Source organism: Tyto alba, unplaced genomic scaffold (genome assembly GCF_018691265.1).
Source record: "Tyto alba isolate M040663 unplaced genomic scaffold, T.alba_DEE_v4.0 Super-Scaffold_23, whole genome shotgun sequence".
Taxonomy (NCBI): domain Eukaryota; kingdom Metazoa; phylum Chordata; class Aves; order Strigiformes; family Tytonidae; genus Tyto; species Tyto alba.
In genome coordinates, this window is record NW_024881297.1 from 6,834,700 (window position 1) to 6,850,905 (window position 16,206).

The 16,206-nt window shown below is 46.1% G+C and overlaps 1 protein-coding gene across 3 annotated transcripts in view; it reads left to right on the forward strand.

The window, feature by feature from the left end:
• SCD5 (stearoyl-CoA desaturase 5) overlaps positions 1 to 16,206 on the forward strand; it is a 33,713-nt gene extending 17,507 nt beyond the window's left edge. For 2 of the 3 annotated variants that reach the window (XM_032997978.2, XM_042796954.1), the window contains exons 2-5: positions 5,153 to 5,283; positions 10,032 to 10,237; positions 13,758 to 13,990; positions 14,533 to 16,206. In XM_032997978.2, coding sequence (XP_032853869.1) covers positions 5,153 to 5,283; positions 10,032 to 10,237; positions 13,758 to 13,990; positions 14,533 to 14,723 — 761 coding nt within the window. In that variant the 3' untranslated portion in view covers positions 14,724 to 16,206. Of the gene's footprint in view, positions 1 to 850; positions 879 to 5,152; positions 5,284 to 10,031; positions 10,238 to 13,757; positions 13,991 to 14,532 lie in introns of those variants that run through there. The other variant, XM_032997979.2, reaches the window with a different exon arrangement.

Here is a 16,206-nt window from a genome sequence, read left to right on the forward strand (position 1 = left end):
GTCCTCATTCCACTATATTGTTTTTCTTTCTTTCTTTCTTTTACTTTGGTATTAGTGTGACACAACCTTTCATCAGGTGGTTTCAGAGCTCCTGCTCAGGCTGCTGTACCGTTGGCAGAACTCCCGTGCCCTGGCTCTTTTAGATGCTGGCCCTGCCTGCCCAGCAGTTCTGTGTGCTCTATCCCCAGGGTTGTGGCCAGCAAGTCCTTACCCAGCCCTTTTCTAGCTCCATCTTCCTTATCCCTCAAGCACCTCTCATTTCTCCCAAGCTGCGCTTCTGCCAGACCTGCAGCACCAGCTGAGAGGAGGAAGAGCAGCGTATTATTCGCCCTCAACAAGATGGTCATCTCTGCTCTGAATGCAGAGTCTCCAGTACTTTAGGGCACTTGTGGACTGTGATTGTGTGTGAAGCCAATAGATACGGATAGCACAGCTCAGTCTTCAGTCTACAGGTTAAGCTTGAAATGCTATGGTTTCCTTGTGAGTGTAATTTTGCTTTGGTAAGTCAGCCCGGTTGCAGAGTTAGCTCACTGAAACATGCAGAAAACTAACCTGGCTATTTTACCAGCTTCCTCTTTGTACATTAAGTACCTCACTAAATTAAAAAGAACTGTGTCGTTAGCTGCTTGGATTTCAGGTTGTTTATTGGTAGTTTTCTTGTGTTTTTCCTTTCTTGCCCCTTTTTCTGCAATAACTGTGTTTTTTATTCTTTATTACTTAGGAGACCTGTTTAGTTACAGATCTAAGAGAGAGCTTTCAGTGTAAGGGGAAATTGCTGTTAACTGAGCTGCTCTGCTCTACAGTATAATCCTTTTGTGTTTCGTGGAGATGTTTACCCCTGCCACACACTCCCCACCTCCCAAAAATGAGCTGGGTAGGTAAGTAGCAGCTCTCTTCTCATGTAGTTACTGTAGCTGTGCATAATTAACGTAAAATCAATTTATAGTCTGTTTGTTTTTTTTTTTTTGTTTGAGTTCATAATTTATTCTGCAAAGGTAAGCTTGAGACCTATCTTTACATGGCAGATATTTGCCATCTTGGTTATTTATACATTGGGAATTAGTGTCCAAGTAAAATTTTCAGGCACCCTAATTCCTGTAAGAACTGCAGAAGTCTGCTACAACTGTACAATGCATTTATCTGACGGGATTTGTTTCTGCTCTAGTAACCCGAGTAATTTTTTTTTTTTTGCTCTGGTCCTGAGTAATTTTTGTTTGTTTGTTTTTGGGGATGCTTCAGCCCTCAGAATTTGTATTTGGAAAATTCCTGCTGTTATGATTCCTCCTCTGCAAAGCCAAAAAACAGGCATGTTGCGTGGGTATAAGCCCCAGCCATTTTAGCTTGATCACTGTGATAGTGGCTGGGGCTGGCAAGTCCCTGGAGGTCTGGAGAGGGCAGGAGGACGGAGCTTGCAGTTGTGGCCCAAGGAAACCCTGGGAAAGCCCCGTTTGATCAGGGCAGCATGTTTCTGGGAGTGTCTGAGGGTATTTCTTCAGTCCGGAGCTCCGTGTTGGTTGGCCTTTCTGCCTCTCTACTTGCTGAGCCGTGCAGGTGAGAGCCAGCTTGTTCCTCACCGTGGCCATCAGGAGAGCCCGGCATGCCAGCTGCCCGCTGCAAAACAGGCATCCTGCTCCTTCTGCTGGGTCACAATACCAGGGAGGCCCTGTCCTGAAGTACAGCTGAGCTTGCCCGCTTGTGGATGGCAGCTGGATACACGCTGCCTGCGAGGTCTCCTTCGCAGCAACAGGACTCCTGCAGAAAAGTTTCTGCTAAATCCTCCTCTCGTTTGGAGCCCAGGGCTTCCTGACAAGTGTGAATCGGGAATGATGCTGGGAGGGGACCTGGGCTGGGAGATGCTGTTCAAAGATACGGACACAGAGTGACACACAGACCCTAGGGCAGCCCTCAGCCTCCCAAAGTACTGTTGTCTGTTCTGCTGCAGCGCTGGTGGTGTGGAGTGGGCTGAACAAAAGGCTCTCTTAAGCAGAGCTCTATAAGAGCTGAATCATCAAGTGGCTTAAATCCCTTGTATTCAGTGCATCTATTCCATGTGATCTGTATGTTACCTACCATTCAGCCTCCTTCTTGCACTGGACAGACAAGGAAAGCAAAATGAACCTTAATGTTGCATATGTCTTGTTCTACCCACTTACCTTGAATTCTGATTCTAAGCAATCGATCACAATTAAAGATGGATGGATGCCTTGAGAAGCACTTGGTCAGCCAAGTGATCTGTTGATTTGAAGTGGGAGGAACGCATTTCTTTTTGCTTTAAGGAAGCAAAGAGACTGCTGAAGGTGAGAGATTTTGGCCCCTGTGACTAGCATGAGGTTTACCAGTCATAAAGTCCACAGACAATATGTTCTTGTAATGATTCGGTACTTCAACCTTATTATTTTTATGTTAACTGGTTAATGCCAGTATTCTGCATGTCACAGATCTGTTTTCACAGTTACAGTCATTTGAGTGATTTGGAAGGCCTTCTTTACTGATGTTTTAGCACAGCTCAACATCATGTATAGAAAATGACAGGATAGGTTTTCCCCAATTTCATAGAAATCCGAGTTCTTTCACTGACGAGGCATGTCCAAGAACTGCAAGACTGTGGCAGAGACTGGCATGTGAGTTGTTGTGGTGTTGGCATTTTTACTGATCTGAGGGTAGTCTGTAAATTCAACAAAATCTGTAAAATAATGTGCAGAGAGAATGCATGATTTTCAGTTAATTTCTGTACCTACTTCCAGGAAGTGGGCAGAAGTCTGAATTTGGCAACAGACAGCACACTGGGCATAACTGCCCAGATGAGCCTTTTCTGGCTTGAACACTGAAGCCTGCTGAAAAGGAGAATTGTCTCTTCAGTGATGGTGTCCAAAGCAGGTTTTAGAGATGCGTCATCTTTACTAGGACCATTCTGACTCTGTTTGCCTGTTGTATTTTGTGAGAAAGGCTTTGGTTTGCTGTGGGGGAGATGACAGAAATTTGGACCACGTACATAATATGAAACGGTTTGGGTAAATCTGTTTTTGATGGATCCACCAGTGGAGCAGATAAGGTCCATTTATTCCTTCAGTCCACAGGGGTGACAACATGAGATATGGTTGCCGCTATTTTACCAAATATGTTTCTATTATATTTTATCTTAGATGCTGTAATTTCAAGTAGTGTGTGTTGCGAGTTGATGAAGGGACACAGACACCCACCTACATATACATATTTTTGTTTTCTTTTAGAAAAGATAGATGGTTTACATTACATACTGGGAAAAGCTGATTGTTAATTCCTTTCTAGCATGTCTAACAGGGTTCCCTGCTGGACACACTGTTGTGCAGGCACAGACATGAGTAGAAAAGTCCCTTTTGAGGCTAGGGCTTTCCATTTTTGTTTCAGTAACTCTGTTTAGGTATTTGAAATAGGACATTTTAACTAAAACGTGCCTGTGGGTGTAAGGTGGCAGGCTAAACAGCACATTGCTTCAGACTGTGCAAACTCATTTGAGGTTGTCCTGTAAGATTGGTTGAATCCGCTTTTGTTTTAACTTCACTCTTGTAAAATGAGCCTGTATTCTTTAGGCACAGTATGAGAAATCAACACCTATGGGAGGGAGACATAGGAGTTTATATATCATGACAGCTGGGTACATTGAATATGAATAGTTTGAAGTGGTCCAGTTTATTTGGGATTTATATAATACTTTCCTCCTACCTGTTCACATTTTCCCTCCAGTATCTCTCCAAAAGGAGGAACAGCTCTAATGCCCTGTTCTTCCAACCCCTTCCCATAGTCTCCTCTTTTGTTGCAAGTCAGAACAGCTCGGGTTATGGATCATCCATCACACAGGAATTCAAAGACGCTAGGGACAGAAACAGCAAGCACACCAAAGGAGAAGTGTAGTAGAATTTCTGACAGAGAATGGCCACAATATTTTGTTGCAAGGTTTGGACAATCCAGGCCTGAGATCAGACTGCTAACAACACCTGTGTTATGAGAATGACCTTGAAGGGCTGTGTTGTGAGGAACTGTATCTGTTAATGAGGAATTTTCTCAGCTATGTATCTGGCCAAGCTAAGCACAAGTATGCAGCAAACAGCAAGATGCTTGCCTATCACAGTTTCCCTTTGGGTGCGTGATGAGTTGCTTATGACCAATAATCCAGGGGTATGGGGTGTGTGAACAGCGGGTGCTTGCTGTGGAAAGGATATAACCAAGTGATTCGGGCAATAAAGGGGGACGACATGTAGCCGCATCGGGGTGATTGTCGTTACTCGGGCCACTCTCCGTATTGGGACCCTCTTCAGAGAAGCAATCGGTGCCTGGCTCGAGCAGGTGGGCCAGGTCCCCTGTCTTGTTCTGCTGCCCCAGCCAGCTGTTCCCCTGCCCCTGGAAAGGCGAGTTTAACCGCCAGAGCACGTGTGAGCTGACAGGAGAACCAGAGATGTACTGATGCTGCGATGACAGTCGGTGGGGGTATTATTTTAGGCATGGAGGATACACGGGATGTATGTGCTCAGGCTGTGTGTCTAGCCTGGAGGCAATGTGGTGAGTAAGGAACAGACCTGCTCCTGTGCTCTGCTGGCCATCTGAAAAATGCTCAAAACAAGTTCACTTGGCCAATTTTTTAATTAAGGGAGGGAGAAGCAGTTCCTGAAACTGAGGGAGATGGTGAATGCTCTGCTTCCTGGCACACTTTTATTACCGAGTCACGAGCTCTGATGATGAGAGAAGTTTTTATTGTGGAAATTCTGACACAGCTTGTGTCTTGATGAGAGGTGGGATCTCATGCTCTTAAACTAGTTGACAGATCTGACTCAAGCAAAGGCCTGTCTTGGGGGAGGCTGGCAGTGTCCTGTTAGAAGAGTTGTTCCGACACAAGGGGTGAACTTTAACTCCACTGTGCTTGGCGAAGGCACGCTGCGCAAACATGTCAGGGCGTGGTGCTTCAGTGCCTCCAGACTCTCCTGAACAATGCACCGGCTAAACGGGGAGGGGCGGGAAGTGGAACATCATGTCCCGGCAGAGGTGGGCTGAGAACCTCATCTTCTGAGTGATCCTGCAGGTGTCAGCAGGCAGGGGCAAGGATTGTCTTTATATCCAAGAAGGCAAAAATGGCAGTTGGCTTCTGACACATCCTGTGTTCTGTTTTTGTGTCTTTCAGCATATTTCTGTTTCCTGATGACGGCTCTGGGCGTGACCGCTGGTGCACATCGCCTCTGGAGCCATCGTTCCTACAAAGCCAAGCTGCCTTTGCGGATCTTTTTGGCTGCAGCTAACTCCATGGCTTTCCAGGTGGGGTTGTGATTGCCTGTCCAGATTCTTGGCCTCTCAGCAGCTTTCTCTCCTGTGCAGGGATCCCCTCAGCTTAGAGACAGTAAATGAAAAAAGAAATACTGGCAGAAAGACATTTGTTGATAACACACTCCGCTGGCTCAGGGGTTGCAGAGCCCCTCTCACCACCCACGTAACAGTATGCATTAGATAGTTCAGGAGCAATAATTACTTAAGGACCGAGTTGAATCTGCCCAGATCAGGGGCTCAGCAACCTATATGTAGCACAGGTTAGGCCCCATGCTTCACAGGACAACGTGGAAACTTTTGTAAGGGCCAACTTGGTGCAAGTGTGTCTGCATAATCTGGTCTTTTTGTCCATCCAGGTAGCTGGAGATTTTTGACGTGCCCAGAAAGGAGAGCAGGCTTAATTTAGCTCTGTTTCATGCAACGTTTTTTAACCAAGAAAATTCAAATACATTTGCAAAGAAGCGTGTTACTAGCTCTGTACTTACTGGTAGGCAACCTTAGACATCAAAAATGCTTGTGTAAAACCCAGCTGGTGGTAGGAGTTAGTCCAGAACTAGGATCTTATTGGTGCGAATTTAGTTACTCCTTTGGCTGTTCAAAACAGAGATATGAACCTTTATCCACTTCTCTACTGTTCATTTATCATCTTTGATTTATCCTTTTTTTTTTTTAAGGTGGAAATAATTAATCTTGTTAATCCCTCTAGACATTACAAAGAGCACAATGCTTATGCTTGAATATGGGAACGTGCCCATTTTGACTATAACCTTCCTTTATTGTGAGCCGTATTCCAGCTGCTTTGCGCTGCTTGGTTCCTTGCAGAGCTTTACAAGCCCTTTGCTCAGCATGTTAAACAACTGGTTTGAGTTTTGAGAACCCCCTGGTACTGTCCTCCGTTTTACAGCCATTCTTATCTTTCATAAGTAATTTAAATGAATGTGTCGAGCTGGTTGCAGTGAGCCTTCACATTGGGATTTCATTGCTTTCTGCTTCCCTGTTGCTATGGATTTCGCCCTCCGCTGCGTTGGCCTCATCACTGCTTTTAGCTGAGAACATGGTGTGATTCTGAGGCGGAGAAGTACTTCAAAGTAGCTTCAGGCCACCTTTGTGGCTGTTGTATTAAAAGGCCAAATCACCCACTCTTAAGTTTTAAGTACTCTGAAGCCTGCTCCTAATTACCATGGCATCCACTGCCTGCTGAAGGCTATTTCACCACTACGAGCAGACAGTGAATGAGTTTTCAGGTCCATCTCCCTCATGTTGGCTTTGGGAGAAAGAGGTAGCATCGGAGATAGCTACAGCATCCCTGGATGCTGAATACTGAGGAAATATTCAGACTTCTTGAAGGTCAGGGGAAACTCCGCTGAAGAGTTTTAACTTGAGGCTGTGACATGCTGTACTTCCTCTGAAATACCATCAGATGCATCTATTTTTGCCCTGTTGCCCAGTGCGTTTTTTATGATTGGAGCATGCTGACCTGCGTTTCTTCTCTCAATCTGGCGTGAAGCTCTCACAGTTTTGTATGACTGTGCTTCTTGATGTCACATCTCTGTTTCAGAAATAGGGAATACCTGGCTTGTGTCTACTTGATCTCCTAGTGTTTGTGTCAACATCTCAGTTGGGACACGCTGGTATCTCCGCTGCTACTTGCGTTGTACTGTTGCTCTTGGCCGTCTCTGTGAAACAAGCTGTGTTGTTCAGCTGAGGTTGTGCTGTGAGCTTTTGCACACAGCAACGGTGGTTGTATGGAAATCCATGTCAGCACACTGAGGTTGTTACGTAGCCCAGTTTGTTGTCATGCTTAGGTCTGCAGGTTTATAAAGGCACAGGCTAATGAAACCTCATGTCTGCATCCCTGTCGCAGCATGATGCTGTCGCTCTCTGCTTTGGAAGGGGTTTCACTTCTGTGTTTGCCTGAAACTTGATCAAAAGCGATGCATTCCTGACAACTGGTTGCTATTAATATGCTTGGAGCATATTTAAACATTCTGTACTCCAGTTGTCGGTGTGCTTATTGCCAACAGTTCTGGCTTCTGGTCTTTATTTCCTCTTAGCCTTTGTGGTTTTTAATTAGATGCAATTCACTTGTTTCAAATCATCTTGACCTGCTCATCTGGGGAATCATGTTTTTTTGCTGGCCCTGCAGGTGTTTGCTGTGATATGAAAAGTCAAGTTAATTTCTCACAGTGTCATTGCTTTGACCTGGTTATCTGCTGTCTCACAAATACTTTTATCAAATGTTCTAGTGGGAAACTGATCAATGGTCTCAGTTGAAAAATTATTTCTGGTTAAGAGAGAGGACCTTTCCTAGGTGTACTTTTTGCATAACCCTGTTTTATCGTTAAATGACTTAATCTTGGCATTTTCCAGTCCTCTGGATATTCCCGCTGAAACCTCTTGAAGCAGTGTAGAGGCTTTCATTCCCTTTGATTTCTCAGCAGGAAAAAAATAAAATGGCAGCAAGTTAAAGATCTGCCTTTGTTCTCACTGAGGAGTTTGGTGACATCCTTTGCTTCACTCATTTTACTTTGTTCTCCTGTGCAATAGGACAGTTAAGGTGTGACATACTGGAGTGCAGGTAAGGGGCTGATCTTTAGTGTCTCCTCTCAGTGGCTTCCATGAGTCAGTGCTGCAGAAAAACATTCCCTTCATTCCCAGCCCACTGCCAGGGTCGCTGTGGCCACGGCGTGACAACAGTACACGGCTGAGGGCAACTGACAGCAATGGAGCTGAGATCTTGCTGGGGCTTTTGTTCTTCGTATGTCCCCTATTGCAGACAGAGAGCATCTTTGCAGGGCTGAAATTGGACATGGAAGCATTTGAGCTGGATTCTTTGCAGTTGTTCCTGGAGTCCCCTCAGCAGCACGGGTGGCCTCAGTGCTTTCTCTCCAATGTTGGAAGCTGAGGGAAAGAGCAGTGATTTCAGCATAGGGCTTTTGTCTCACAAAATGTAGATATACACAGTTGTCATTAGCCTGGGCTCACTGTGTGCTGCAGTATATTTAGTGCCGTGCTGGCTGCCGCACTGTGGTTACTTGACAGACACTTCAAATGGTTTGCTCGAATGGGAGCAACGCTGTTGTGGTTGTGGGTGCTACTATTGTTCCTAAAAGTAACTCAAGCTTTTCCTTCCTTTGGGTATTACTGTTCGGGCACCTCCCTGGCTGAGCAAAGATGGAAATATCAGAGGAAAGCACACTCCGCTAAGCATTCTCAGGTTAAAGTTCACAGTGTTGTGGATCTGGGCATTAACTAACATTTCTATGTTTTGGTGCTGGTGTTGAGCAATTCAATTCATAGACGAGTGCGTGACCTGAGTTTTGCAAGTGTTGTACATGCTTACAATGCCCTGCACTAATAGCTCAGCATCACTGCGAAACCCACCAGTTTAGTCCCAACAACCAGTGCATCCTGCAGAGCAAACTAGGAAGCTGAAATCCCTTTGGCTGAGTAAACTCGGTCTCACTTTACAGAACTAAGTCTGAAATTGTGGTTCGTCCCTTCCTCCCTGCAATCCACATAATCCCATTTACAGTCACAAGGCATTTCAGTGACCAGTATCTGCTGACAGCCTGAGCAGAGACAGAACTGAATTTGCTGTGTATCTGATCTGCATCCAATGCTGACCTGAGCTTACAGGTCTGAGACTTTTATTCCAGCCTGGCCACAAATGCAAGACTTGATTTCCCATAAAATAGGCACATCTCCTTTGATATCTTAATCACAGAATCATAGAATCATACAATGGTTTGGGTTGGAAGGGACCTTAAAGACGGTTTAGCTCCAACCCCCCTGCCCCGGGCAGGGCCCCCTTCCCCCAGCCCAGGGTGCTCCCAGCCCCGTCCAACCTGGCCTTGAACCCTTCCAGGGAGGGGGCAGCCACAGCTGCTCTGGGCACCCTGGGCCAGCGCCTCACCCCCCGCACAGTAAGGAATTTCTTCCTAATACCTATTATAAATCTACCCTCTTTCAGATTAAAACTGTTACCCCTCATGCTATCCCTACACTCCCTCCCTAGCTTTTCAGCAGGCCCCCTTTAAGTACTTGGAAGGCTGTGTTCTTGTACACATCCCTTCAGATAGAGTGATAATCCAAATGGAGGTGCCAGTTTTACTGTGGAAGAGTCATCCCTCCGAAAGGCTGAGCAACTTCAGCTCCTGTTCAGGTCCGGAAAAGGCAGGTGTAGTGTTCCACAAGCTCTGTCCCATTTTCAATGCTGCGTTTGTGCCTGGAGGGTGTCAGTGGTAACCAGCTGCAACCAGCTAAGAAAAAGGATGCCAGAACTGAATGCCTCTTTACAGTAATACCCTGAAAATAAACGTGGCAAGCTCCCCTGTGTCAGGGTCATAAAATGACAAGGTGAACATGTATGTACCTGGTCCCTTCAGCTCAGTGCCATCCATCCTCAGACAGCAAATACCCAGGGAGGACACAGGACCAGGGCAGACTGATGATGGTATCTCCCAAGAGGCTGTTGGCTTCCACCCATTTCCAGCTCTGGGACATGTCACCAGTTCCTAGAGCATGTCCCAGTCTGTGTGAGCACTGACAGAAGCAGTGTGACGGGCTGGCTGGCTGCAAAGCTGGGGTCCCTCAGGATATCTTTAGTCGATAACTTTTTTTTGAGAAGCGTAGGAGAGGGGCTTGTTGCTGTTACTGTGTGGGGAAGGAGCTGGAGGTGGTACTCCTGGAGCAGCACCCGGCCTCTCTCCTCTCACCCCACCACTTTTTCTGCGCAGAACGACATCTACGAGTGGAGCCGAGACCACCGTGTGCACCACAAGTACTCGGAGACAGACGCGGACCCGCACAACGCCCGCCGTGGCTTCTTCTTCTCCCACATCGGCTGGCTGTTCATGCGCAAGCACCGGGACGTCATCGAGAAGGGGAGGAAACTGGATTTCACTGACCTGCTGGACGACCCCGTCGTCAGGTTCCAAAGAAAGTAAGTGGGAGTGGTGGGCCCTTGTTTGAGACAGGGTGGAAATGTCCCTCTGCCTGGTTGCCTAGTTATGGCTCATTCCTTATTTAAGATAAAAATGAGCTCCCAGCTCCCTTTTCTCCCCCAGGATATCCCTGCCACATTAATTGCAGGCATTAGGACTGCTGTCCCTCTGGCCTCCACTATTGCCACGTGGCTGACACTTGCTGACTGTCCTTGCAGGCTCTGCTGCACAAGCAGTGAGCCCTGTCCTTGTCCTGCTGCTTTTCCAAAAAGCCAGGACTGGCTGTGAAAACAGCCACAGCAGAAGTTGCTGGGATCTTGTCCTTCTCCTTCAGTCATTGGAGCAAATGCTGTAATCGCTAACTACCTTAATGCATAAATGCACATTTTACTCTGCAAACTCATCTTTGGCACCTGTGGGCCATGCAGACCAAGTGCTTCCTCTCCCAAGACTGTCATTCTTCAGAGAATTAATTATCTCCCCTGAGAAATAGCGCAGACCTAGTTCAGTTTGCTACATGCTCTGCGAGAGGTGGAAATTGAGCAACATGCCTTGTCCTTCAGGTGAGTACATGTATTTTAGGCACAAGAAGACTGTCTCTGCCTGCAAACATTTGGCCCAGATACTTCAGCAAACCACCTAAGCTCATTTCTGAGTGTTTTATGGGTGAGGGGAGCAGTCAGTTGAGTCCAGAAATCAGTTGCTTCTTTGTATTAGAGAAATCTATGCACTAGCAGAACTACTAGCATCGGAAGAGCTCCGGGAGCGAGGAATTTAGTGCCCTCCATGTATTGTTGCTTTTACTGATTCCTCAGTTGGCAGTGCCTGCTTGCAAAGGCTCCCTTGCAGTTTACTGCAGCTCCTTTTGGTTGTGTTACCTTTTCCAGGACAACAGCATCCCATGAGAAGCGGGCTCTACTGCTTTGGTTATGCTGCAAATGTTGTGTATGTTTTCTGCAGGGGAGTTATGTATTAGCAAATGTCTCTGCTCTGGATTTTAATTTAGGACTGTGGAGTTTACTTTCCTGTATCTGGGAAGGAAAACTCAGGTTTCTCCTTTCTACAAGGTTGAAATACTGTTCTGGGTTGTGGGTTTTTTTTTTTTTTTTTTGACAGCATGGAAAACCTGACAGGTCAGATCAGTAAGAATCATAATAAACCCTTCTTTGTCGTGTTTTGTTTTAAGACCAGACTGTTAGCTTTGCTGAAGTTAGTGGTGCTGGTGAGCTGTGGATGAAGTACCACTCAATCCAACCACATCACTTCAGCTGAAATCGCAGTACTGCTCCAGGCATGACGGACAGCAAAATTTACCCTCTCTGAAGAACAGAGCAATGTGGTGTGAAAGCGGGGCTCACAGGTGCAGTGTCTTCATGACAAAAGTTTTCATGTGGTGAAAGCAGTGCCATTCCCCAAGCGTGTATTGAGGCATTGGTTCCCCTGCACTCCAGGTGAGGAGATTTCTCATTCCAGGGTGGATGTTTCAGTCAAAGGGAGACAGAGAAAATTCAGTCAGGTGCGTGTTTGAATGTGAAATCTCCTGTCTTCATCAAAGACTTCAGTCTGGGCTTCTTGTATCTCACAGAATGGTTTTAACTGGTGCCTGATAAGCTGTTTTCATATTTTATTTTCCTGGAGTGGGAGAGGCATTGAACTTTGAAGGAGTTTTCTGGACTGGAAAATATTTTTCTCCTCCAGCTCTCCTTAAATCCTGGCCTTGAATTGATGAGGTTGGCAAACCTTCTCCATTGCCTGGTTCAGAAGTCAGTAAGATGAGTGGGAAAAGATCTGTTATCTTTGGAGCGAAGAATGGGGACTGTTTCCTTTGGAGAGACTAGGCTCAGGCAAGTGAAGGTAGAGTTCTGTGAGAGAGATGAGGAGATGCTTTCTTTTTACCATGGTTGGTGCTGCTGTAGAGCTGCAGATCTTGTGGAGCCCAGCACGTGAGGTACAACATCCAAACAACAACAAATATTACCAAACATAGAACTTTCAGGGCAAGTGGTTAATTTACTTCATACACAAGATGATCAGAACTAGCTGGTGTGTTATAGATGAGAACTACGTTCATGATAACTTTATTCCTTCCAAAAATACTGCTAATATTAACATTTTTCCAATCCTCTGTGGGTTTTAATTGAAAATTGTTTGTTTGTTTTTTGTCAAACCAAATTGACAGTTCTTCCTATCTGAAAAACATTTAGCACATGGCAAGTTTTAATAACTGTTTAATAAATCTGAATTCTGTTCTTCCTCACCCCTTCCAGAAAACTTGACAAAAGCAGGCGTCTATTTTAAACCTGTCATATTGGGCACAAATAAGATGGGTCTTACTTTGTGTTTCTTTTCTTTCTGCACCCTTCCAAATCCTGTCACCTCAGCCTACCGCTCCAGTTTCATGTGGCAGCTTGCTTTGATGATGATACCCCGGGATCACTGTGGGCTGTAGTAAATCTGGGCTCCAGGGAGGTGGAAGGGCTCAACGGGGAAAATGGGTCCTTGTTTCCTCTCGAGCTGGGGACACACTGTAAGTGGCTCCCAAGCTGCACTGTCTTGCTGCTCTCTGCTTCTGAGCACCATTAGCCCATTCTCCATTTAGTCATTTATTTCTTATCTTGCTTTTGGCTTTGTCTCCCCACTTCTTGCTGAGCAGCTCCCTTTCTCCACTTGCCTTGGATTATTTCCCCCAGCATGATTTTACTCTGTTTATCCCACTATGGTCTCCACTCTTCACCTCTGTGCTCCCTGAATCCTGTGCTTCCTCTTCCCTGGGCATGTGGCTTTAGCTGTTCTATAAAGCTTTCCTGTTTTTTTTTTTCTCAGACTTCCTCCCTCCCCATTTGCACTTCACACTGATTTTTATCCCTTATATGGAGGAGTGGCAGGGCTTGTGCCAGCCAGTGGGCTGGGAGAGAGGCAGTAATCCTGGCCCCAAGGCCAAGATGCATCTTTCTTCTCACTGTTGGCAGGCTGCCCGGGGTCCCTCGGCATCTACTCTGGGTCTGGCGCTGCCGTTGGGGCTCACGCAGCAGCAGTGGTGTAGAAGGGACCTGCTCCTGCCCTGTGGTACAAGTTCCCTTCTGATATGAGCATGGGGGAAGTCTTTGCTGGCTCTTGGCAGTGAATGTGTTTCTGACACAGCACCAGTGCCACGCCAAGCCCCGGGCTTTTGCAGTCCCAGAGCTGGACCCTAAGTGCAGGGTATGCAGCCAGCTCTGCGCTTCCCCAGGTTTAAAGGTGCTCAACTTGGGAGGTTTGCTTTGGGACTGGGTCTCACCAGTTCAGCTCCAGTGTTACCCGCTGCTTTGGGGTTTCGGGTTGGCTTGGCATTTTGAATTGCACTTGGAAAAATAATGTCATGATTGTGGATGTGTGAAATGTTCCCTGCTTCTCCGGTTATAGGGCCAGCCCGGGTTACGCCAGGGGTTTCTGGCAGAGCCATGTCTCCAGAGATCCAACCCCACTTTACCCCAGCTGTCGTTTTCACCACGGTAATGGTGTTCTTTTCTTTCCCCACAGGTATTACAAGAGTTCAGTTGTGCTGATGTGCTTTGTGATCCCTACCTTTGTGCCGTGGTACCTCTGGGGCGAGAGTCTGTGGAACGCCTACTTCCTTGCCTCCATCCTCCGGTACACCATCTCCCTCAACGTTGCCTGGCTGGTCAACAGCGCCGCTCACATGTACGGCAACCGCCCTTACGACAAGAACATCAGCCCCAGGCAGAACACCCTTGTCACTCTGGGAGCCATCGGTAAGTGCTGTAGCCCCGGGTAGAGCTTTGCAAACTCCGAGCGACATCCCATCCTGGTTCACCCTGGTCGGTGGGCACCTAAAGCTGGATGGCCCTTGGAGTAAAGGCTTGGAGGAGGCTGGAGCTTTGCACATCCTTGAGGAAGGCTCTCTGGTTCTACTGATGGTGCTCACACTGAAATAATGCCACGTAGTCTCTGGGCAGAGACATGTCCACGGTAGCAATCCTCTCTTCTCAGCAGTCGACTGGGGACGGTGCAGCAGAAGTGAGTGACTCTGCTTCTTACTCAGTTGTGCATCTCCCCTCCTGAAGCACTTACAATTTTCTTCCCTGAGGTTAAGGGGTGGGACATGCCCCTTCCTACTGGGGAGGAAAGCCCTAAGCACTGAAATGGAGTCTGCTGTGGGTCTGCCCAGAGGTGTCCTTTAGGCAGCGGTGGAGCACAGCCTGCATTGGATTCGGGACTTGGGAAAGCTGAGCATGTTCCAGAGTTCCTAAATGTGCCGGCCACGTGGTCTTTAAACTCCCTCTCTGTTTTTCAGGTGAGGGTTTCCACAACTACCACCACACCTTCCCATTCGACTACTCAGCCAGCGAGCTGGGCCTGAAGTTCAACCCTACCACCTGGTTCATTGACTTCATGTTTTGGTTGGGGTTGGTCACTGACCGCAGGCAGGCTCCGAAGGAGATGATCCAGGCTCGCAAGGAAAGGACTGGAGATGGCACTGCTTGAAAAGTAATTCTTCGCTGTGCCAGCGCTGTCGTAGCCCTGGGTGGGTGGGTGCGCACGCACCCCTGTGCCTGTGGTGGATTTATTTTCCTCTGGGTAATATTAGTTTTTTCAGATCAGTTGGGCCGAATTATTTCCCCAGGAACAGATTCGGCTCCAGCTTTTTTTCCTTATTAGCTGTCTTATGTCTAAACTTCAGACTATTAAGTGTAAAAATGTTATATATTATTTAATGTTATAGTTAAACAGGAGAGAGATTTGATTTTAGTCACTGTAGTTCATGTCTAAAATACACTGTAATTTGCTTGTTCATGGTAAACGTTGGCAGGTTGGAGGAACTAACTATCCAAGTGCAGTTAGAGGAGATTTTTGTTTCTACTATTAATCAAATATACTTTTGAGACGCATCTCTTGGAGGGGATGTGGCATAGCCCAATGTGCTGTTTCAACTACAGACTAACAGAGAGAGCAGTAACAGCACTGATGAAAAACAGAACGTCCAAGGGGAAAAATTGGCCTGCATTCAGTTAGACGTTAGTTTGGAAACCTGCTTTCTATTTTTTGTTAGCCCTGTTAGCCAGCCCAGTGCGCTGCTGTCTTTGCTAAATATGAAAACCCTTTATTGCTGAGCAGGCTTTTGTGTTGAAGGTTACACTCTATACAAGCCAAATTACCAACTAATGCTATGTTGAGATGATTCCTTTGTTGTCGCATATACATTGTAATTTGTAAAGGTATAGAGCTCAAACATGTCTTAAGCCAAATAAAGCTTCGGTTTCAATGTTTGGAGACCTAAGTTATATTCTAATTGGTCATGGCCATCGATGCATGCATATTTTAGCTCCTTTTGCACAAGAGGCCTCTTAATCTCTTTTTCTGCCTTGACTAGTGTATCTTAGAAAACTGACCTTTACCTAAGTCATAGTCTCTACTAATATTTCAACTGCATGCAACATCCATTGATTTCTGAGCAAAATATAAAGACAGTTACGTAGCTTCAGAATTTTAACAGTTGCCTTGTTAAAAAAAAAAAAAAGGAAAAAAAAAATTTAAAAAGCATGTGGAATTAATGGGACGTATAGCCCTTTGTGTTAGATGTTAGCCAGTGCAGGAGAAAGGCTTTGTACTGTCAGCACTGGAGCACTTTTGAAGATAGAGGGCATGATTTTCATTTATAAAGAAGATTCACCGCCTTACCCCTTGGAGGAGGAGTGCCCATTTTCCTGATGCACTGCCCGACGTCCTGGGAAAGGCAGGAATCTCGAGATAACTGAGACTCAGGCCTAGATATTTTCAGCAAAGATGTAGAACTGGAAAAAAAAAAAAAGGTTTCTTTTTTGTTCTGTTTCTTGTTCTTTAAATGATGCCATATAATAGAAGAGAGTTGTCTATTCTGTATTTCATCCAGCAGGTGTTTTAACAGTGTTACTTTGCCATTAATGATGTGTAAACTCTTGAGTGATTTACAATAAACAGTTATGAGTTA